Source organism: Peromyscus leucopus, chromosome 16_21, assembly GCF_004664715.2.
Source record: "Peromyscus leucopus breed LL Stock chromosome 16_21, UCI_PerLeu_2.1, whole genome shotgun sequence".
Taxonomy (NCBI): domain Eukaryota; kingdom Metazoa; phylum Chordata; class Mammalia; order Rodentia; family Cricetidae; genus Peromyscus; species Peromyscus leucopus.
Window position 1 is genome coordinate 72,438,713 of NC_051084.1, and position 24,074 is coordinate 72,462,786.

Genomic DNA, 24,074 nt, shown 5'->3' on the forward strand with positions numbered 1-24,074 from the left:
CCAGCCCTTCTTCATAAGAGGGTTTTCCCATCCCAGTAGCTCCTCCGTTTGGATGAAAGCCTGTCTTACACAGGTCTGACTTCTGCCCCAAGCTCTGCTTTATAATGAAGCCCTCTAAATTTTGCTCACTTGAAATGTCCCACTCATTCAGCAGTTATGATCCTTTTTATATTATGTTGTGGTATGATGTATTCTGCTGTTACGTTATTTTATATTACATTATATTACACAATATTATACTGTAATGATTTCATTATAAGGATTTGCATTTGAGAGCCGAAAAATCCTCAGAAATCAACTAGGCTAATTTATCTTGGATCTGATGATTCCTATTAGGGGTATATGTGACTTTTAAAAATATTCTAGCATTTGTGTGAGAAACAGTGACTTGCCTGTGTACTTAAATTATGGCTCTTGGCTGTACCAGGCAATTGTAATAGACATAGCAACCAGAGACATGCTTTATCCAAGCTAAAAGCTAAGGAGGACGACACTTGACCCAGCTTCAGCAGCCGTGGAAACCATCAAGGTGCTACTTAGATGGAAAGGATGTGTTCAGAGCCTATTCACAAAGGAAGAGCAGAGGGAGACTCGGCCGAAGAGTGCAGCTTTGGGATTCGATCCCAGGGCACGTGCCCCGGAAGGGCATGTGCCCCGGAAGGGCAAGCCCCCTGCAACTCCTCTCCCCTTGTTTATGGCAAAGGAAAGTGTCACCAGTGGAAGTTATATACAAAAAAGGAGTCACTGTTCTGGAAGGATGAGCTGCCTCTTACTCAGTCACCCAGCCAGTCTGTATCTGCTGCTGAGCTGTCTCTGTCCCTGTGAGGGCAGAGGGAAAAGACACAGGGCCAAGGATGCGCCAGAAAGTCTGCTCTACTTTTCCCTGGAATGAGAAGTTCTCAACCTGTGGGGTGCTCAGAACAGTTCATCCCTGAGCAGTATACCGTGGTATTTTAGAGGGACTCTATCTCCAGGAGCTTCTGTCTAGCCTCTGAAACATCACCATGCAAAGGGTGATGTCAAGAGTGAGTCAAGTGGGCGTGTCAGGAGACAGGCCTCTAGGGACCAGCTGCGTGCTAACTTTGGGCTGTGAACAAACTGTCCCTTTTGTGATCCTTCCCTTATCCCCACTTATCAGTGATGAAGGGAGGAAAGAGAGCGAGGAATGCCAGGGGCCTTGCTACCTCTTGGCTTCCCAGAGCTTTCCCTGATTCTTACTACTCAATTGGTACGCATCTCGGAGAGGGTCTGTTGAGTCTGTAAGAGAAAGGCTACCTTGAGATCACGATGGTCCTTCACCTCATTTCAGGGATGGAGACACATATTAGGTTTTTCAAGGAGGTCCGGATGTTCGACAGCCTCCTAGGGCCCGTCTTCAACTTCAGAGTTAGGTAAAGAGTTAAGAAACCATTCCCTTTTCCTCTAGACTCATGCAAATGTGCTGTAATCTACACAGCCTGTAACATTATATGAGATGACTGTTATCAAATCTGTTAATCATTTTAAGGAGCTGAACTTCAGTCATTCTAAAACACTGCTCATGCAATTAATCTTAGGTCATTGCACCTAAGCTGCTATCAAGGAATTGCATGCCACCAAGAGATAAAGTGAGGCTGAGAAAGGCTCAACTGACTGAAGTCACGGCCCTAGCCACTGCAAGGAGCACACAAGGACACCTCCCAGGCAGGTTTTACTTCCTTAACAGAGCTGAGAAACACTTAGACGCCACAGAGCAAAAGTCAGAGCCTCCTGGGTTTCCTTCTGCAAATCTTTCTAGACAGAACACTAGCGACCTGCTGTCAGCAGGCATCTCCTGTGACTTGCAGTTTTCTGTGCTAGGCTAAACAAAACCGTGAGAGAACCATGTGGTGATGGTGACTGCAGCTCCCAGGAATATGGTGGGCTCCAAGGGAGGCCTCTGGAATTCACACCAGGTAGTAGGTCTGTCTACACCCTGCTTACCCTCCCCACACAGAAGAGTGCTGGAGCCTCACCTGCTTTAGGTGAGACAAATCTATCCAGGTTGGCCACAGGGTAGATGTCAACTGCTCAGCAGACTAGAAACAGCAAACAGAGACAGAATAACAGTAGTACACAAATGGGAGCTTGGAAACCTGGTATGAATGAGCCGTAGGAAATGAGAGCTGAATAAAAGGAGATAGATACAATGAAATTATTAACATTCACCAAAGAGGAAAGGACATGAACACACAGCAAGTGGGATATGGGTGCACAGGTAATAGGGTCTCCAAACTTGAGGCTTTGGAAAAAAATCACTGTATTCAATCATAGCCTTGATACAGATGTGCCTCAAGATCATCAGCATAAAACTTCAAAGTAAGATTTTTAAAAACATATTTAAGATAGCACAGCTACACAGGACCCAATATGGAAGAAGTCCCACGAACCAGATAAGAGAACAGCTATAAAAGCTTTCACTGTCTGGAGGACTGCCTTATACCTTTCATTTAGAAATGCCACTCCAAGGGCCTGCGTGGGAGTCCCTGGGAGCTTCCGCATCCGGAGGCTGGGCATCTACACCTCCAACGGCGTGAATGAAACTGCTTATTAGACCCCCACCTGCTCCCACTGCCACTGTGCCTGCTTCCATGCAGCTTTCCTGGGGCAGCAGGTGAGCAAGCATCAGGCATCTGACCACTGTCACTTGTGGGGCTGATCTTAGTTCCTGAAATTTTGCTGTTCCTGTTCTTTTTGTCTTTATGGATTTTTGCCTTTTTTTTTTTTTTTAAAAAAAAAAAGACCTGTGGTCATTTTACTGAGGTTTCAAGAGGGAATGGATTAAACAAAGATGTTAATTCTTTAACAGGAAGTATATAATTGATTTAGTCTCCTCCAGAGACAATTTTCCACTTAAACTACCTGATAAAAACATTATTTTCGCCGGGCGGTGGTGGCGCACGCCTTTAATCCCAGCACTCGGGAGGCAGAGCCAGGCGGATCTCTGTGAGTTCGAGGCCAGCCTGGGCTACCAAGTGAGTTCCAGGAAAGGCACAAAGCTACACAGAGAAACCCTGTCTCGAAAAACCAAAAACCAAAACAAAACATTATTTTCCTGACCTTCAAGAAGCAAGTCAATCCAGTGATGAGAAGAAAACCCACAGGTCAAAGCAAGGCTATAGCTTTGGACATTGCAGCAGAAAAAGAAAGAGATGAGTAGGAAAGATTTTTTTTTTTTCTAGAAGAATTTGGCAGATTGTATCAGTGTTTTTATAAATGTTTAAAAAATATTTTTTTATGATACTTCTTCCTCTGCAGGTTCCTGCTCAGCTGTCCCACATGCGTTCCTTACCACTTACTTACTTGAGAAAGGGCGTGTTAAGTTACACACACGCGTCCCTGAAGAGGTCTGTCCTTTATTACTCCTTGGTCTTACTCATACAGTGCTCAGACACTCCCTCCTGCACCACCTTGCAGGATCCAGTTTGTAACCAGATCCTTCAGGTGGCACTGCTGAGACCTGGCTGAACACACACATGCACACATGCGTTTTATGGCATTTGTGACCTGTATCTTCCTTTGCAAGACTGAAGTTCTGCAAGTGGAGTATAATTACTTCTAAAGTAAAATCTTACACAGAGGTCTTTTGAACTCAATACAAATTAGCAATTCTTCATATGACTAATGACTATATGTCCTTACAATAACTATAACATGAAAAATGAAAGACCAGAGCTCTAAGGGTTCCTGCGTAGGTGGCAACTAACAGGTAATCTTGGTTTGCCTCTTAGTAGTTTTATGCCCGGGGCTAACCTGGAGCCTAACACAGTGGTCACCCTCCACCTCTCATCAGAATAACCCCTGCCATACAACACTCTGCTAAGTGCAGCACACATTTCCTTATCAAAACCAAGCTGAACAACACAATCCTATTATAGAAGAAGTTATCAAATTTCACAAACCAGTGAATTTGCAAAAAATGACATAATCAAATAGTTGAATTAATAAATAGTTCTTGTTTCCACAAAATTCAAAATATGCATACATGTGTTTAACAGAATACTTAATAAAAAGCCAACTCCCATTTTTCTAGTTCACACTCAAGTCAACACTCCTCACAGGATGTTAGAACATGTCTCGGCAAGATGCAGAGTGTGACAATGTACAATCTTGGTGCTGTAGGAAGCTGTCCCATTTAGAAGATGGAATACACTAATAAAATGCCCAACTGAAGTTCTACCGACTGAAGGGGGTGAGTGGGCTGAAGGCCTGAGCGGACACTGTAGTAACATAGGCCCAGGATCAGGAAAGGTCCTCAGAAACCCTGGGCAATTTCAGAGATGGCAGAGGACGATGGAGTCTTACTGGAGGGTTGAGAATGTGATAAGGTAGAGCTGGCAGGGAAAGGCAGGGAAGGGCAGCCACAGCGTGACAGGACACTTCCCTTCCTCCTTCACTGCTTTCACCTTCTCAAGACTGCCCACAGCCCCAGGGAGTCTGCCTTTTCAGATCCTCACATGCAGCTGTCAGCCTGTCAGCTCGGTGGCCTCCTACAACACCGGTGTCCCTGCATCTCCTCATGAGTGAGCGGAGAGCACTGAACTCACTCAGGCAGTGGTTCTCAACCCGAGAGTCACAGCCCCTTTGGCCAACCCTTACCTCCCAAACAACTACAGTTGTGAAGTAGCAAAGGAATAATTTTATGTGGGGGTCCCCACAACACGAGGAACTGTGTTAAAGGTCACAGCACTAGGAAGGTTGAGAACCCTGCTCTAAATACCCAACATTCCAACCATTTTCATATCTTCTGCATGATTTGAAGATTCTAGAGGGATAAACCAGACTCACATACTTCTCACATTCTGGTATGTAAGAGCTACCAAGAACCTCATGCATATAGAAGTTTAAAACATATTTATTAAATGTAGGAGCAGATGGTATATGATGAATCTTATACAATATTGGCAAAATAGTGGGAGCCTTGGTTGATGGCCTCATTTGGAAGTAGGAGATCAGACCTGTATCCACACCTAACTTAATGCAGGATTCTATGTAGGACACTGACATGCCAAAATGGCATTTGGATGGATACTGTAGGGAAAACTAGCTTGGAAAGAACTAGAAATAAAAACATTTTGCTAACAGTATTTTACTGACCAAAAAAATGTGGATTTGGAGGTTTGCTGATTAGTCACAAATATGAATATTCATCCAATAAATACCAACAATTCTCACACATGCTCTTATTTTCAATCTACTTTAATTCATTTCTGAAAAAAAGTGACTTTTAAAAAACCCAGCAATTATAAACTCTCTTTATTTTTAAAGACACCCTAGAAAGCAAGGTCAGCCTTATTTAAAACTTGAAATAGCTTCATGTTAGAACCTTCCAATCTGATACTTGAAGTTGGAGAACTGAAAACACTGTATTTTTATCACAATATAAGACACTTTAAAAGTTGCCGGGCGGTGGTGGCGCACGCCTTTAATCCCAGCACTTGGGAGGCAGAGCCAGGCGGATCTCTGTGAGTTCGAGGCCAGCCTGGGCTACCAAGTGAGTTCCAGGAAAGGCGCAAAGCTACATAGAGAAACCCTGTCTTGAAAAACCAAAAAAAAAAAAAAAAAAAAAAAAAAAAAAAGACACTTTAAAAGTATTACTGCTACAGACATCTACAGATGGTCCCTGATTTACGAGGGCTCAAACTTGTGACTTTTTAAACCTTATTGTGGAGGGGAAGTGGAAAGAATATATAAAGTTTCGATGTTATTCTGTCACAAGGCTAGGCAGCAACACTAAGTTGTAGCCAGCAGCTGTGTGTTATGGGGCAACAGTTTATGTTCTGCAGTGCCCTGCGCTTCGAAGCCACGCTGCTTAGCAGGGTGGCGAGTTCAGTGCATTTTCACTATATGGCATTTTAAGTTTATGAGACGTTCACGGCAACGCAATCCCACTGTCTATGAGGCTGTTCACACAAGCAGAGTTCTATAGCGAAGTGTAGTAATCTATCAACACCTGAAAATGCAGCACACTGAGCAGCTGGAAGGGGGTTTGCTCCAACCCCTCTCAGTACCTTGGAAATGCACAGGCAGCTGGCAGGAGGTTTGCCTGCAAACACTTTGGAGAGATCAATACAGGCTCTCAATCAGAGCTGCATGTTAGAGATGCCTAGAGATGTTTGAGTTTTAGAGACAAGGCTTCACTATGTAGCCCAGATTGGTCTTAAACTCAGCACCCTCCTGCCCAGAGTCCCGAGTGCTGGGATTACACATGAGCCGTCATGCTCAGATCATCCGCAGGGTTTAGTAGTTAGGAGCCTCCTAGCCAACACGTCCAACCAACGTTGATATATTCTGAAAGCTCTCTCCAGGTGAATTCATTATCTGGGGTTGGGAACCAATGAATCAGTGTTTAGCCATGGAAAAATAGTTGTCTTATTTGTTTTCTTGACAGAGTATCAAAGCAAGGACATAACTGTGAGGAAAGCTGATGATGGCGTTACTTTTTGTTTTAAAGAAACTCACTCACCTGCCTTCTGGCAATGCACAATCTTTTCATACACAGCATCTGCATTTTCAATCAGTGCCTTGAGAGACTGCATCATCTGTAAAGGAACAGCCACACATGAGATGACACACAGGCAGACAGGTGTTTCCACATCTGTGAGACAGTAGACCTGCACTCCAGGTGCAGTTATGCTAGAAAACACTGGACTTGCCTTGGACAGGAATGAATGAAAAGTTATAAATAAATGTGTGATCAACCCATCTAAGGACTCTTCTGGGTTTTATTGTGTTTTGTTTGATTATCTGTTTTTGAGGTATGGTCTCATACCGTAGTCCAGGGTGTCCTGGAACTCAGTAGATGGTCCAAATGGCCTTAAAATTGGACAAATGTCCCACCTCAACCTTGTATGAGTTAGGATTCTAAGAATGAGCCACTGTGCTTGGCTTTGGCCCAAGTTCTAAATGTCCCTGCTTTTGCTTTTTTTGGGGGTGATCATTTAAAAAAAATGTCCAAATTCATTTTACAAACATTTCTAACACCTAGAAACTTGAAACTTTCACCCACTTTAGCCAAAATGTCTTCATATGATAATTAGTTTAAAGAATTCAACAGAACTAAGGATGTAACTCAGTGGTAGAGCACTCACTGAGCATTCTCCAGGGCCTAGGGTTCAATCTCTAGCAACACATACACTCTCACACACACATTCCCACACACTCCACACACTTACCCCCCCCCACACACACACAGGAAGAAGAGAGAGGGGAAACCACTAATAGTGTGTGATACCATTCATCACAAACAGTATTCAAAACACCCCATCTCTTAAAATGTTTCTCTCAATGGTTTCATTGGGCACCTAGCTGAGGGATCAGACCCCCTGGTAGGCAATCAGGTAAAGAAAGGGACAAAAAGAGTGAACTTCCAAGAAGGATGGCGTCTTCCCCACCTCCTAACCTGGGACAAAGTCTGGCAACTTAAAGGCCTTGTGGATGTGGGCTCTGGCCAGCAGAGCCCTGCTGCTAACACACTGGCTAACAGCTGAAGGCCGGATCGGGGCATGACACACAACAGGCTTGGGCTAAGCAGCCAGCCTGCTTCTCCACAAACTGAAACCACTACATTAGGAGAGGAAGACCCTTCAGAGATTTTAAAAGGCAACCCCAGGGAAGAGACCAAATTTTCGGGTTCCTGGGGGTTCCCTGTTTTGGAGGGTCCTTTTTTCCGTTTTCCTGTGTGCTAACTGTATGTGTGTGTTTCCTCACCTCTGACTTTCTTCAGCTTCTGACTCTGTCTGCTGTGTTCAACATTTCTTCCCTGCTACCTTTGACTCAAGAGTTTTCCTGCCTTTTAATTTTTTAACTGAAGAGAAAATGAACCTGATTGAGACTCCTAGACATGAACCCATCTGTTCCTTTAAATTCTACCTTGTTTTGCTTTGTATTTCTTATCACTAACTCCCATCTTATTTATTTTGTAGTAATCAAATATATGGATTGAATTATTTGTATATATCAGAGAAAACCACACTTTCATTACATTTATTTAAAATATAATCCACCATGCTTCTTAAGCGTACTAGATTCTTACAGTAGTTGGATGCACTGATCAGTTTCCTGTGCTTTAAGACATAGGAGACAGGAAGTTTAACATAGCTTTATGTTCACTGAGGACACAGAACCCCCAGCCTCTTAGAGGAGCTTGCACTTTGGAATCCAATATTTTAACATTCACTCTTAAAGCTCTGAGTAATTCATGTAAATTAGAATATTCTGTTTTACAGCTCACCATATTGAACAGGCTGTGATAAAAGGAACAGTTAAGAACTCCACTGTGCTGACATCACGTCACTTGTGCCATTACAAATCTGCATACTGAAAAGGTCCAAACCATTATCAGTAACCTCTCTTCAGCTTTGATGTTGAGCCAAATGAGAGTTATGGAGCAACAAGCACTTTTCCATGCAAGGTCAGTTGCCACAGCTCATTATCAAAGAACTGGCTAATAGTGGCCCATCAATAAAGCAGGAAACAGGAAAATACCATCAATAAAATGAACCCAGTTGTGAGGCAGAGGGGCAGGCTGGATGGAGAACAAAACCACAGCATCAACACTGGCTCACTGACACAGAAACTCACGGGACAGAGAAGGCATGTATCTATGAGTTCCAGCCCTGGGGCATCCTCTCATGAGGACACTATTGAATCTTTCAGAATAACACTCTATTTGTAAAAGGCGTTTACTAAAGACATCACACCTCATAATGCAAGGATTAAAAATTTGGCTCAAGGAAGACACTCGCTAATGGTGGATGTCACGGCTGAGTCTCCATTAACTCAGGAGGCCTGGCAGAGCATTTCCTGCAAGCTCAAAATTAGCTTACTGGCGATGCTGCCAGCACACGATTAACTTTGGTGCTACTTGGCAAGTCTGCTGTGCAGCTCAGAGAACCAATATAGCACACTGTTCCTATGAGAAGCACCTTCCACGAAGAAGCACCAGAGCTTAAATCATTCTGCCTTTCCAGCTGCACAGCACATGCAAGCCTTGAACAATGCTTGGGAGAAATCTCAAGGGTGTGGACTGGGAAGCTCTTCTGCTTCCTTATGCTAACTCTGTAATTGTGTGTGTGTGTGTGTTATATCTATGTGTGTGCAGGCAGAGTGGTTTTTGCCCTCTTGGTTGATGGCTCATCTCTTGCTCCCCCTTCCCCTCTCCTCCCGTGACCCAGCTCAGTCTGGGCAAGTTCACTAGAGTTCTCCCAAATGTCTCTGTCCCTGCTTATGCTCTCCCTCTTACCTATAATAAGCTTTCTCCTCCACCATAGCTAGGAACAGTCATAGCCTTCCATTTTTTATTTATTATTTTCTCATTCACTCTGTGTGCCAGAATCTGAGCTAAGTGCTTATGCAGAATGAAGAAATGCTGTTGACTCTGAGAGTAAGGTAGGGAAAGAAGACAGATACACAAACAACTACCATGCATTGCTATTCTAGCCAGGGAGCTACTGGTGTGATAAAGCACTAGTTAGGCACAGGCCTTTGGTAGGGTATGTAAGCACATCCACACTGATGCCTACGTAGAGATCTGTGTGTGGCTCAGGTTTTACTACAGAGTCCTTGCTGGGCACGATAGTGAGCATGTCCCCCATTTCTTCTAAGCAGTGCGCACAAAGGAATGTGGCTAATACTCAGGTGGAGAAGAGACAGTTTGGTCTGTCAGTAAACAGCAGCAGGTACTCACAGAACATGCTAAAGGGGGATTCCAGAGGGAAGCACCCCGAGAGAAAGCAGCAACAGTCAGCAATCAGCAAAGCTGGCAGGAAGAAAAGCTCGCAGTCTTCAGGCAACACACTCACTCTGTCACCGCTGTTGGTAAAGGTCCGCAACATTTCCATTTGAAGAAGGAACCAGTGGTTTATAGGATTGTATCTTTTCATAGTTTAGGGATATTTACAATTAAATTAATATTTGGTAAAGACTAGCTCCTGGTCCTTGTCCAGAGAGTAGAAGTCACTAACCTCGAACCCTGCAGCTGTTACAGACCCTGTAAGGCCTGAGTCCTCTGGGAAAGGCCCCTGTGGCTGCAGGACAGGGCTAGGTGTGGCGTTCCTAAGGGACAGCTGCTGTCTTCCCTCCATCCCACTGGCCATTATGACTGAATGGAAAATATGTGACTCTGAGGAGTCTGCAGGCGCAGCAGGAGAATGGTTCAGTAAGAAGCAATTCCTGTCTGGGTCTGCTATTTTATAGCCAGTAATTATAGTATGAATGCTGGACAGATGAATCAAGATGTAATTCTCACCTCCTCCATACAAAGTATAAGTGCTGTATCTCGCAGGCCTGCTCACACGATCCATGTGAGGAGGCTGGGTTCTTAGCTTCACAGATCTGAACAGTGAAGAGCCATCTGAGAGGTGAGCCACTTTTTTAGGGGCACCTGATACTACGGGCCATGGGACTGAAACTGACAAGCGGGTCTGGCCATCCCATTCGCCTCCAAAGCCTCTGACTGTCCTCAGCACCACGACCCTCTGGGTGTCGACTACTCAAGTGGAGAGGGAAAGGTGGTACCATCAGGACACACCAAAGCAAAGGGACTGTCACTCCCGCGCACAGCGCAGTCACTCGCTCAACGTTGTTGGCTTCCTCTGAAATTTTACAGTTTGTTTTTCCACGCTGGAGATCACAGGACCTGTCGTGCCCGCAAGACCTCTCAAATGATGTTTCAATTAACACCGAGAAAATGTGTGTTTGAAATATTATAGTAATAAGCAAATTACTTGACAATGCATAAGAGTGTATTATTATAAAGGAAATAGTGTATACCAATGTGGAAGGAAGCACTGGAATAAACACCTCAGATCTGAGTGCTCACTAGAGCAGATGAGTGGGGAATGGGTAAGTTCCCTCATGTCATCCCATCTTCTCTGAGTATATAACATTGATAATGCCAACAGAATACAAGGCCAGGTAGAGTGGCTGTTTTTTTTTTTTTTTTTTTTTTTTTTTTTGGTTTTTCAAGGCAGGGTTTCTCTGTGTAGCTTTGTGCCTTTCCTGGATCTGGCTCTGTAGCCCAGGCTGGCCTCGAGCTCACAGAGGTCCGCCTGCCTCTGCTTCCCGAGTGCTGGGATCAAAGGCGTGCGCCACCACCGCCGGCGAGTAGCTGATTTTAAAACACTGTTTACAAAACTTAAGTGAAATAGTTTCCTCACTCTCTATTCAGCACAAATACCCACTGCCAGATGGAAAAACCAGCCATAGGCATGGCCATTATTATTCATCCAAAATACCTTTATACAGTCCGCTGCTAGTAGATTTTTATTACTTGTTCACTAGTAGCTCCTAAATTTCTAATGCTAATGCACTAGGAAACTATGGATTTAACATAGCTCAGAAATCCGTCTAATAAATCTGTTCAACTTTAATATAAGGTTTTAATATGAAACTAAAGCAGACGGAAAGAAAATTTTAACTAAAAGTAAAAAAAAAGTTAAAATTTGTATTTTATTAAACTAGGTAAATCAGAAATGCCTTTCATAAGAGAGTTGTTTTGAAAGTAACTGCCCAGGCTAACCTAAGGTCTGTAAATAAAACCATGAGAAGAACTTACTACTTCTCACTGTTGGTATCCATTACTGCTTTATTTTCTGTTTGAAACTTGCTTCTCAACAATTAAGAGAAGTTTGGTTTTGGAATAAGAATGTTAACATTTTAGTATGAGGATTTTATATCTAGTTTTCAGATGATTTTGGTCACCCAAGGAACAGAGATTTTTCTTAACAAAAGTAGTTTGTCATTAATTTTCTTTGGGTAACAAAAGTTTCAATAACATCTTCTGAGTTATCGAGTTTTTCCTTTTATCTTCCCTGAAGATCCCTTACCTCCTATACCTTCCGCTGCTCATCCCTGAGCTGAACAGGTAGAGACGCCTGTGGTACTTCAAGGTAGGCTGCACAGTCTCAGGTATCCTAGAGCAAAATAACTTTGTTCTTTTATGTGGAGTCGTGATTGTTTGTAACTATTAGTTAAGAATTCCCAGAAACTCATCATTTGAGGATCCCAGCTTACAAACACGCTGGTCACTGAATGGACCTGATCCTCCACACTAACGTTCCTAGACTTCTTCATGTTAGACCAGTTGGTGTCCAGGTATGGCCAGGCTTGGGAAAGACCCTGGGTGGACTGGGCCAAAGGAGAGTTTGTCTGAGGACTGCAGGACAAGGGATCCACACTGCAAACATGAGCTGGAGATGAGGCCTTCAGAGGACAGGCACCAAGTCCATCTAAGACTGTCTCCTGCCACCAACCAGAGCTGCATGGAGGGCAGCCACCCTTTGTCTCCAAGATCAATGTGCTGCTCCTGAGACACTCAAGACACTGTTTTCAGACACTGGAGCAAAAATTAATAAATGGGACCTTTTGAAGCTGAGAAGCTTCTGTAAGGCAAAGGACACAGAAAATAAGACAATACAGCAGCCTACAGAATAGGAAAAGATCTTCACCAACCCCACATCTGACAGAGGGCTGATCTCCAAAATCTATAAAGAACTCAAAAAAACTGGACATCAAAATAATGAACAATCCAATTAAAAAATGGGCTATCGAGCTGAACAAAGAATTCTCAAAGGAAGAATTTCAAATGGCTGACAGACATTTAAGGAATTGCTCAGCATCCTTAGTCATCAGGGAGATGCAAATCAAAACGACTCTGAGATACCATCTTACACCTGTCAGAATGGCTAAGATCAAAAGCACTACAGTCAGTTGTGTTGGAGAGGATGTGGAACAAGGGGATCACTCCTCCACTGTTGGTGCGAGTGCAAACTTGTACAGCCACTGTGGAAATCAGTGTGGTGGTTTCTCAGAAAATTGGGAATCAATCTTCCTCAAGACACACACAGAGGAGTATTACTTGGTGGTAAAAAAAAAAATGACATCATGAAATTTGCAGGCAAATGGATGGAACTAGAAAATATCATCCAGAGTGAGGTAACCCAGACTCAGAAGGACAAACATGGTATGTACTCACTCATAAGTGGATACTAGATGTAAAGTAAAGGATAACCAGACAACAACCCACAACTCCAGAGAAGCTAGCTAATAAGGAAGATCCAAAGAGGGATGCATGGACCACCCAAGGAAGGGGAAATAGATGAGATCTCCATGAGTGAACTGGGGGTGAGGGGTGGGCAAAGGAGGGTAGGGGATAGGGGATGAGAACATATGGGAATGGGATGGTTGAGCTGGAACAGGGATGGAATGGGAAAGCAATGAGAGAAATACCATGATGGAGGGAGATATCATGGGGATAGAGAGAAACCCAGTGCTAGGGAAGCTGCCAGGAATCCCCAAGGATGACCCCAGCTTGGACTACTGGAAATAGTGGAGAGGGCGCCTGAACTGAGCTGGCTTGCCCCAGTGAGCAGATTGGTGAATACCCTAACTGTCATCACAGAGCTTCTCTCCAGTGACTGATGGAAGCAGATGCAAAGATCCACAGCCAAACACCAGACAGAGCTCCAGGAATCCAGTCAAAGAGAGGGAAGAGGGATTCTATGAGCAAGTGCATCAGGATCATGATGGGGAAACATGCAGGGACAACCAAACCAAATTAGTGGGAACTCATGAAAGTTGGATCAGTGGCTGTGGAGCCTGCATGGGACTAGACCAGGCCCTCTGCATGGCGAGGCAGTTTTATAGCTTGATCTGCTTGGGGGGCCCTGTGGCAGTAGAATCAGAATCCATCCCTGGTGCATGAGGGCACTTTGGAGCCCACTACCTATGATGGGACACCTTGTGCAGCTTTGAGGCAGGGGAAGGGCATGGACTTGTCTCTACTGGATGTACCTCCCCATGGGAGGCCTAGCCTTCTTGTGGGGAGGGGTGGGGGGAGGAGGGAAGAGGGGGATCTTTGATTAGTGTGTAAAATGAATGAAAAATTCTTAATAAAAAAAGTGAGTGTTTTAAAAGGGTCCTGGGTGTTCCTCCCCTGTGAAAGGAGTGAAATGCTTCATAAAGGAGGCTTCTAACTTTGCTCAGAGAATTTCCCTTTTGCTTCTACTATGCTCTGATGAAGAAATTCCTTACTAGATGTTGGCGCCTGTGGACTTCTCACCCTCCAGAACTGTGACATAAATTACCCAGCCTGTGGTATCCAGTCATGGCAGCACCAATGGCTGAGTCTTCAAAGCTCAATGATGAGCCAGAGCCAGCTTGCTGATTACGAGTACGTGCTGCTCCTTCAGAGAACCCAAGGTAGCCTCTGGCATCCACCTGGGCAGCTTACAGCCACCTGTAACTTGGATCTGACAGCCTCTTCTTAGCCTCCACACGCTCACGTGTACATACTCACACTGAGACACGTGTGAACACCAATGGCTCAGCAGTTAAGAGCGTGTACTGCTCTTCCAGACCACCAAGCCTGTCCCAGCACCCATGCCAGGAAGCTTACAACTACCTGAAACTCTAGCTCCTGGAGGATCCTATGCCTCTGGCTTCTATGGTACCTATAATTACTCACATGTGTACACACACACACACACACACACACACACACACACTTTAAAATAAATCTAACCCCCCCCCCACACACACAATATAGTCTCCCCTCCTGCCCACTGGAGACAGGTCTCTCTATGCAGCCCTGGCTGTCCTGAAACTCATGGTAAAGACAAGGTTGCCCTTGAACTTTTAGAGCTTTGCCTCCTCTGCCTCTCGAGTGCTAGGTTAAAGGTATATGCCATCAAACCCAGCTCACAACATACCTTGTAATCCCTGGACAGAATATAAAAATTCTACACTTTAACTGGGGCATGAATGGCTTATTACTGTGGGAAATGCTTGCAATAAAATCCAGTTTCTCTTTCTGTCTCACAATGGAAGAGGACTGTGGCCACATCCAAACGTTAGGGAGAAGACAGGGGACTAGGTATCTTCACAGGGCCTATATTGTCACTTGGAGTTGTGGTCCTCAAGTTTTTCAAGATCACTATGTTTTCATAAGGAACTGTCTCCAGAGAAACCAGCTCTGGTTTCCTCACAACCCTTCACCTCTACTTACAGAGCTTTCACTACACAATCATTGAAAATTACAGGAGGGACCTAAATAAAACTTTCAGAAGAACCTAAAGATTTGCCTGAGCTGTTTCAACAGAAAGAAACACACTGTGATGCTACTGCATACTAGACTTATAGGTACAAGAGGTGGAAAACGGTTTAAACGACGAAAAAATACCCTTTGTCTCAGTTCACTCTAGAGAAAAGTAGAGCTTATGTGTGGGAAAGGAGCAAAGAGCCAGCCTGGATAAAATGTGGAAATCTACTGTAGAGTTTGGGGTTCATCACCAACTCTTGACCACGTCAGGCAGAGATGTGCTGTGACCAAAGTCCAGTCAGCGCGGGACTCGGAGACTAGAAACGTCCTGCACATGTGGGACTCGGAGACTAGAAACGTCCTGCACATCTGGGACTCGGAGACTAGAAACGTCCTGCACATCTGGGACTCGGAGACGAGAAACGTCCTGCACAGCCACAGCAGCTGGAAGCGGTGCTGGTACTGGGAAAGGAGCTTCAGACCAACGAGCCTCGGGGCTGATGGGGGCTGAGACTGAGAGCAGAGCCGGCGGTGGTCGTCAGCGAGCAGTGCTCGCCAGGCACAAGAGCAGATGCACACACGAACACACGGTGATCCGGTTAGCATGTGCAAGATGTACGCAAGCTCAGGCTGGAAAAAAAATCTCAGCACGAAGGCTGGGTGGTGGTGGTGCACATCTTTAATCCCAGTACTCAGGAGGCAGAGCCAGGCGGATCTCTGAGTTCGAGGCCAGCCTGGTCTACAGGACAGGCTCCAAAGCTACACAGAGAAACCCTGTCCCGAACAAACAAAAATCTCAGCACGAAGGGGCAGAGCACAAACCCGAGGACCACGTACATGAGAAGCTATTGGCAATTGACAGCTTCTGGGACAGCAAGAGCCAGGTTTCTTTATGGGTGCAACCCCTGGTAGGTCCCTAGTATACTGACTTACTCTCCCGGGGCTAGCCACATACCCAAGAATACTTGAGTGACACAGGAGAAAGAGAGTTAGGGGAAGAGAGGGAGGGAGGAAGGAGGAGAGGGAGGGAGGGAGGGAGGGGGGGGGAGGGAGGGAGGGCACACAAACATGAATTTGGGAGGGTGGATGTGGACCTGGGGAAGAGTTGGGGGTGAATATGATCAAAATAATCCTCAAATAATTAGAAGTGAGAGAGCAACGGCATCAGCAAGCGTTCACTGATGGGTGAGGTGAGTCCCTGGAAAGAAGTCCGCCATTAAGGGAGCTCTGCATTGTCATTTGGTGACAATTATTTGGATAATTGTGGAGAATGCAACTGCAGTGTTAACAATGCTGTAATGGTGCTGCAGATTGCCCCCCCCCCCGAAATCACTACACTATCTAAAACTGCATAATTAAAAAATAACAGGGCTTTATAAGGAAAATGGTGTTAAGGGCACAACACTGAAAAAAAGTTGAAATAACATGAATCAAATAAAACACTAATCAGAGAAGAGCAGTACCATAATTTCACACACTGTGAGAAATGTGGCACTTGACCTTGAAAAAGCCCTCAAGAGGAAGTAGGCATTGGAAGTCTATAGCGTGTGCTGTGAGCTGCTATGGGGTGGTTCAAGAAGGGCACCTGAACTCTCACACAGTAGGACTACAACATATGGACGCCTATAGCTCATAACACACTCACTCAACCAGGGAACTGGCAGGGGCTTAATGTTCAGTTCACCCAGGCACAGTTCTGGTTCATCTAGTGTTTTTTTTTTTTTTTTTCAGACAAAATTGTGCCTAAGGAGGTGTGAAGTTTAAATTATTTGCAAAATGTTCCTAAATGTATCAATTGGGTACACATTTGAACAAATTTGCATTTTCAAATGAAGTGCAATCCCAGTATTCACTATGGAGGGAGAATATTTCCAAATCTTTCTGATTTCTTTCTGTCTTTTTCTTTTTTTTTAATGAATGTAATGTTAACCATTTCCTATCATAGTCCACCAGAACTTAGCTGGGCCATCACACAAGTCTGCTTACATAATACACTCAACTGTTCTCGTATCTTGCCAGAGAAGATGCCAAGTGCTAAATAAACATGCAGTGTCTGGAGGTTGTGAGTGACGCCTGACCCCGACTCTGAGAGCCAAGAATTCTCTGCCTTTTCAACCTGCTCTAACATTTCACAACATTCATGTCAGAGTGAGGGTGGTTCCTGGGGGTCGGAGAGGCTTTATACCACACAGCTGTCACCTACGCAACAGACATCCAGATCCTCTCGTGCACTGGATTACAGCTCGCACAGCATTAACACTCCATCTCATCTGGCTGAACTCTCACATTATAAGTCTCTCTGACCACAGTAAATGTCTCTATCAATGAAACTTCAGTGCAGTTTCTGAAATGACTCAAACAGAAGGTAACAGTCAAGGCTTATTATACACAGTACAGTACAGGCTCTTCTTACTGAAATAATCACTTGAATACAGTAAAAAATTCATGAAAATAAATAGTGTCCTGCAGTCGAAATTATTTACAACCCAGGATTCTCACTTCTTGCTGGTTGCTGTGGTAGCTTATGATAGCACATAGATGAACTGTTGTATTTGTGGATTTTTCTGGGAGGCACTTCCAGCATTAGCCACTAGAAGTCCTTAGTAATACACATTTGAAAGCAGGGAGGTGAGCAGAAAGCAGCAGAGAAAACGGGGAACGGCACAAAGAGGAAAGCTGGAGAGAGATCTACTTCTCAAAGAATAAACTGGGGCAGGGGGCGAAGAGCAGGGGGCAGACGGACAGGCTGACAGCAAACCCACAGAAGTCACAACAGAACTTCTGGAGACCTAAAACTGAACGCACCAATATCTGTGTTTGAAGCAACATGAGATAGTTTTATTTTATGCCACCAATTGAATAAATGAAAGTCAAAACAAAGCTTCTAGTTAAAAGAAATCCCCTCTTATGTCTGGCCTAATGGGGACACGGCATTGCCAGAAGTCTCCTGTGCCACCAAACGCACTGAAACGGAAGAGGGCTCAGGAGAGGCAGGGCTTCTAACTGTCTCCAAAGAGTTAGTTGTGAAGTCAATGTAATGAGATATTTATTCCACTGTAAACTGTTGGCTATATTTTAAATTCCTGATTTTAAATTTTAATTTAGTTTTAAACCAAAATGTTAAAAATACAAGTGCTTTTTAAAAAAATATGTTATTTCAAACAGAATTTCCAAAAAACATATTTGATCTTGTACTATTATATTATATTTGATCTTCTAATTCTACACAATATTATATTCATAAGGAAAACAAAAATGTTGAAATATGAGCATCAAAACAGAACTTATATGCTAAAAAAGAACTCCATGAATTATAAAGTTAACCCATCTAATTTACATAATTTCTACCAGTTTAAGAAGTTTGTCCTGTTGTGATTTTTTCCATATAGAGAGTACCAGGAAAGCAAACTTGTGTATGTATAAATTGTCCCAATTCTCTTATTACTCCATTTTATGACCAACCTTCTGTGTACATATGTCTTGGTAGGGAAGAGTATGCAACATATTATTTTAGAAATGATCACTATGGGGACTTTTATGCCATATTCTCACACATTAAACTATCTAGCATATGAAAGAAATTATCTTACAACTTGAGGACCTTAAAGATGAACATAAACAAGCCCATCCTATCCTGGGCCTTTGGTCATGTCAGCTTGTTACCCACGGCTTATCTAAACTGTAATGACAGCGTGCTTACACAATAGCCCCATATTGTTCCAGGCAGCTTGGAACTTCCGTGTGTACTGCACCAAATAGTATTTTGAGCACAAAGGGGTGTGGCTAAGTGAAGAGACTAAGCAACTGGAAGGAACTTTTGACAAGACCCGTGGGCAGCAACATATTATAGTCTGTGGGGAAATATCTAGCAGCTTCTGCCTGTGGCCTGTAATACAGGCGAGGTCCTTCTGTCTCATTCAGTCTCAGATATTGAAGAGACAGCTCTCTTTAGAGGCCACATTTTGCATACAGAATAGTGGAGAGAACTGCGCAAAGCCTGGCCTGAGTCACTCTGAAAAAGGAAAGGTGATTTGGAGCTGCTTGAAGACAATTTCTCAGAGCAAGTCACTGCTGGAGAGTGCTAGGAACTTCAGTCTTAAGTCTAAGAGCCATCTAGAGTGCTGACATGCTTGTTTAAAGCTGTTATTACTAAATTAATTAATTTCAAAAAAATCACTGGAATTAAACATAGTACCACTGTTATTACTGCCTATTTATATCACGCCTTTTCTCCAAGGAGATTAAGGTGATTAAGAAACTCCTAATTAGCTAAAAGTAATTGAATCACAGTCTTCCTCTAGTTTCATTCGCTTCTTTTGGGTCTAGGGTAACCGTGAATAGATTAGTGATAGTTAGTTAAGAGAGAAAGGCAACTGGAGACTTCTGTGTAACGAAGAGCGAGACTTTCAGCACGGTGTAACGCCCAGGGTATCGGGCCCGACAGAGGAGCAGGCCCAGGAGTGTGGGCAGAGTACTTCCACATAAACCCAGACACCCCTGCTACTGCTGCAGCACACCACCAGGGCAGCGGCTCTCTCCTTTGTGAGGAGAGCCCACAGACCAAGCCCGGTGCTGGGAGGACCAGTCTTCCCCTTTAAACTCTGATCTCTGCACTGCTTCATAACAAGGGTCCTGATCTCCATGCTCAAAGTACTGAGAAATGACGTGTTACAATACACACATGTATAGGGTTGTAAAGCTTCAAGGGTATGTCTAACCTTTGAAAATTAATAATGCCAATAATAATTACTAATATTTATCAAGGACTTACTATGTTTGGGCTAATTAAATTTAGTTGCACAATCCTAGGAGGGGGTGATCTCATGCTCATTTTGTAGATGAAGAAATGGACTTGCCCACAGTGGCAGAACTGCTTTGAGATCAGGACTCTTATTCTTTACCAACAGCAAATAAATAAAGCAAGGTGCCACTACCCATCTCTTCTTCCTCTATCCTGTCTCAAGTCAGACACTGCCTCCTTATATAAAAATAGTTGTGTGTGTACAACTTGCTGTCCACACCCATGTACACCTACTGAGACAGTCTGTGAGCGCTCTACTATACCTACTAAGATTCATTCTTTGCAAAACAACCCCTAGCAGCCAGCTCACAGTAGCAGGTTAAAAAACAACAACAACAACAACAAACAATGCTTTGCCATGGGGTTGGCACTGGCAGGAAGTGGGTCAATACGTCCTTCTCAGGTAGCACAGGACTGCAACATGGTGCCTCACTGGGGCCTACAAGGGTGACAGAGTTGCTGCTGCCTTGAAAGACTTTCCTAGTAGAGCTAACAGAAACCCATTCCCACTCCAATCTTCCCTCCTCTCCTCTACCCAGTTCATATGCTACAGCACTGACTCCTACCTAGCCCATGTGACTATTAGAGTAGCATTACCAAGTCTATACAAGGCTAATGAGCCCAGGAGTGGAATGACTAGGATGCCCATGCCTATCTTCCTCTCACCCATTGTCTGGTCAGTCTGGGGCCTCCTGCCTTTGGCCACACCCTCCTGCCGAGCACCGCTCACTGATTTAGGAGTCAGAGTCTCATCTACTACTAAAATAGGAAGGATGTCCACTCACCCTCAGAAAGGCACTTCACAAAGTAAGAGGGAGTGACTGGCATAATCAGAAGCAGGGGTGGGACCCACACCGGCACTGACCGGGCACTGGGTAGGTGGGTGCGGTTAAGGGGCTCCAGGACATCCTTCCCATTGCCCAGAAGGGAGTGGGTTTACCAGGACTGGTCTCTGATCCAGCACTCCTTACTAGACAGTTTGCAGAGTGTGGTCAGCAAAGCTTGGACTGAGCCATTTGGGAAGAGCCCTCGTCTTTGCCCAAAGGTAAGTGAAAGGAAATGGGGTTTTCAGTCTAAGCAGCTCCACTCAGTACCACCTCCCACCACAGCCCAAGAAACGCATGATTTGGCTTTAAAAAGAGACTTAAATTCAATTATTGGTCAGTTCTTTTATAATGCCTCATTACCAAGCAGTGCAACAGTGACTACAGACATCACTAACTAGGCGTGAAGCTACATATTTCTGTTCAAGTTTTGTTGGGTTTTTACACAGAGTTTTCCCTAACCATCAACATTTTCACATACTACAAAAACCTCAAAGCACAAGCTAGACCCCATTGTCTCTCCTCTTCTGATTCACACCTCTTGCTTTCTCAAGTCAAGACCTTATTACAATAAGCCCCTTGCTCTCTCCAGGCAAGGACTCAGGCAATTGTAATATTTTCCTCTTACTAAGTCAGCAAGTAAATCATGTTCTTGTGGACAAAAGAGGCAAAATGCACTGAGTATATTAGATGAAAAAAACTTTTAAAATCATGATCTAGGCTGGCAAAAAGAAGTTTAGAAAACACAGTATCAAAATTGTCCAGATCCTCGTTGATGGGCTGGCATACTGAAAAAGGAAGGGAGGAAATAGTGTAGGTCTTGGGTTAGGAGTAACTCCTGCAATAGCCACTTGACTCCTATTGTAGGAAAGCGGTAATTGGTGAGATTTAATGGCTGTGGTTCTGAAACATACAATTTATAGAACTTTTACATTTTGAATTCTTTTCAGTTATTTAGAAATGTACAAACCATTCTTAGTCTGCAGACTATCATAAAATGGCTTTCTGATTTCTCCTCTAAAATAACATGTGACATTCACCTAAAAGTATTTAGGACAATACAGATTTGATATGCTATGTGCACATTTTAGAAGTTAACATGAGCAATCAAATACAATGACTATTTTTAGGAGGAACACCTGTTAAGGAATTTGCAGGTAAAAGAGAAGTCTATGTTATGGAGATACAAAGAAGTCTAAGATACAACAACAGAAATCAGTGAGTACCATTCCAGTTCTGCCTAACTACAGTCAAGTATTTCTATTCACAAAGACAGATTTAGTCTGTCTTGTTTTGGCCTAAGATAAGTGACATAAATGCTAAAATTATTTCATGTTTTCATGCTTCATAATGACATAAATAATAGAAAAGCCCCAGTTGACCTCTTTCCAGTGTATAAATATAATTATTATAAAGACAATTAGAAAGATCCACATTGATTTAAAAATAATTAAGAATTTCTGTAAATAAATGAAGACCCTCCTAAATAAAACTTCCATGTAAAAATGTAACACTCAGCCTTAAATATTCAATAGAGAAGTATATACTTTAACTTAAACCTTAAGTTTTTTTTTAAAATTAATCAGTATAAACAAACAAAAAATAAAGGTTAACCAGTAATGAAACTTACAGAATTAAACTCAACTCTTACTACGTCATAGTATCTCCTGCTGAGTTCATGTAAAATCAATGTTCTTACTGTGGAGGATTTGGAGGGAGAGGAGCACAGTTACCTCACAGCAATCTGGAGGGCCAAGAGTGAAAACGCTGCTTGGCAGAGCACCGTGGTCTGGGAAGACGGCTCAGCCGGCCAAGTGCTTTCACAGAAGCAGGAGCCCTGAGTCTGCTTGCTAGACTCACCACAAAGGGTACACACAGTGGCGTTTGGAATCCTAGGCAGAGCCAGGCAGATCCCTGGAGCCCACAGGCCAGCCAGCATAGCCAAACAGGTGAGCACTTGTCTTAAAAGAAAAAGTGGAGAACAGTGAGCAAGACACCTGACGCTGGCTTCTACACACACACCCACTCAGGTGCACATGCATCTACGCACATGTACATTAGCACACACACAACCTCCTCACCAAATACTAACACTCCATTCCAGCACTAGGATTAGGAAGATTGACACGGTTGATGGCCAACAAAGGCTACAGTGTGAGACCCTGTCTAAGAAGAAAGAAAAGAGCAGAGTTGATGGACTCCCCAGTGGGGAGCAGGCAGTCTGCACGGGGATGCACTGGGCATGCAGTCTTAAATCTGGAGAGTGAAACAAGGAGCTGATGGGTAATGCTTGCTTGTACTGGCTGGTTCTGCATGTCTAGTGACACAAGCTAGAGTCATCAGAGAGGAAGGAGCCTCAGCTGAGGAAATGCCTCCATGAGATCCGGCTCTAAGGCATTTTCTCATGTAGTGATCAATGGGGAAGGGCCCAGCCCATGGTGAGTGACACCATCCCTGGACTGGTGGTCCTGGGTTCTAAAAGAAAGCAGGCTGAACAACACAGTAAGTCGCTCCCCTCCATGGCCTCTGCATCAGCTCCTGCCTCTGGGATCCTGCCCTGTTTGAGTTTCTGTCCTGACTTCCTTCAGTGATGAACAGCAATGCTAAATTGTAAGCCAAATAAACCCTTCCCTCCCCAACTTGCTTTTGGGTCATGATGTTTCTTAACAGCAGTAGAAATCCTAACTAAGGCAATGCTTAATTTGTTTTTCTTATGGACTAAGGTCAAAAGTAACATACCAACAAAATGAGGGTTTCCAAGGTTTATCAAAATATCCATGGTTATTTACAAGAATACACCTGTTTGGGTGGTAAAAATCAGTCTCTCAAAAGAGCTATGGAAAGATACTTAATAACATTTGCCTGAATTCATTCTTGACTAAGTCCCAAGATAGAAAATTAAGTGTATGCTACTATCCAGGAAAAGATAACAAATGATAGTCCAAGAAAGTGTTAACAATTACATTTACTTGAAAACAATACTGAAATATATGATCTGCCATATAAACTGGATATTTCAAAAGCTTCATTTTTATGGAGTAGACTCCATGCAAATTAAATTATTCCATTTCTTAGACTACTGTCTTCTAAAATGTGTATTCACACCTAAGACATTTATGTTACAAATATTGACAAACTCACTGCTGCATCTACAAACAAATCCTTGCATTACAATTGAAAATGTGTGTGTTTGAGAGAGAGTGTGTGTAAGGAGAGAGCGGGGTATCCATGCATGCAATGTGGCTAACCTTCAATGTCTTTTCTCAGGATCCTTCCACCTTGGAAGATCCAAGCAAAAACATGGCTTTTCATTGGCTTGAAGTGCATGCACCCTATTAGACTGGGCTGGCTGTCCCTCACTGCTGGGTCGCACTTCGCTTTTTAAATGTGG

The 24,074-nt window shown here is 43.7% G+C and overlaps 1 protein-coding gene across 1 annotated transcript in view; it reads right to left on the reverse strand.

The window, feature by feature from the left end:
- Positions 1-24,074, reverse strand: part of Plcl2 (phospholipase C like 2) — a 183,709-nt gene that overhangs the window by 45,327 nt on the left and 114,308 nt on the right. The window contains exon 4 of the mRNA XM_028882507.1: positions 6,485-6,560. Coding sequence (XP_028738340.1) covers positions 6,485-6,560 — 76 coding nt within the window. The remainder of the gene's footprint in view (positions 1-6,484; positions 6,561-24,074) is intronic.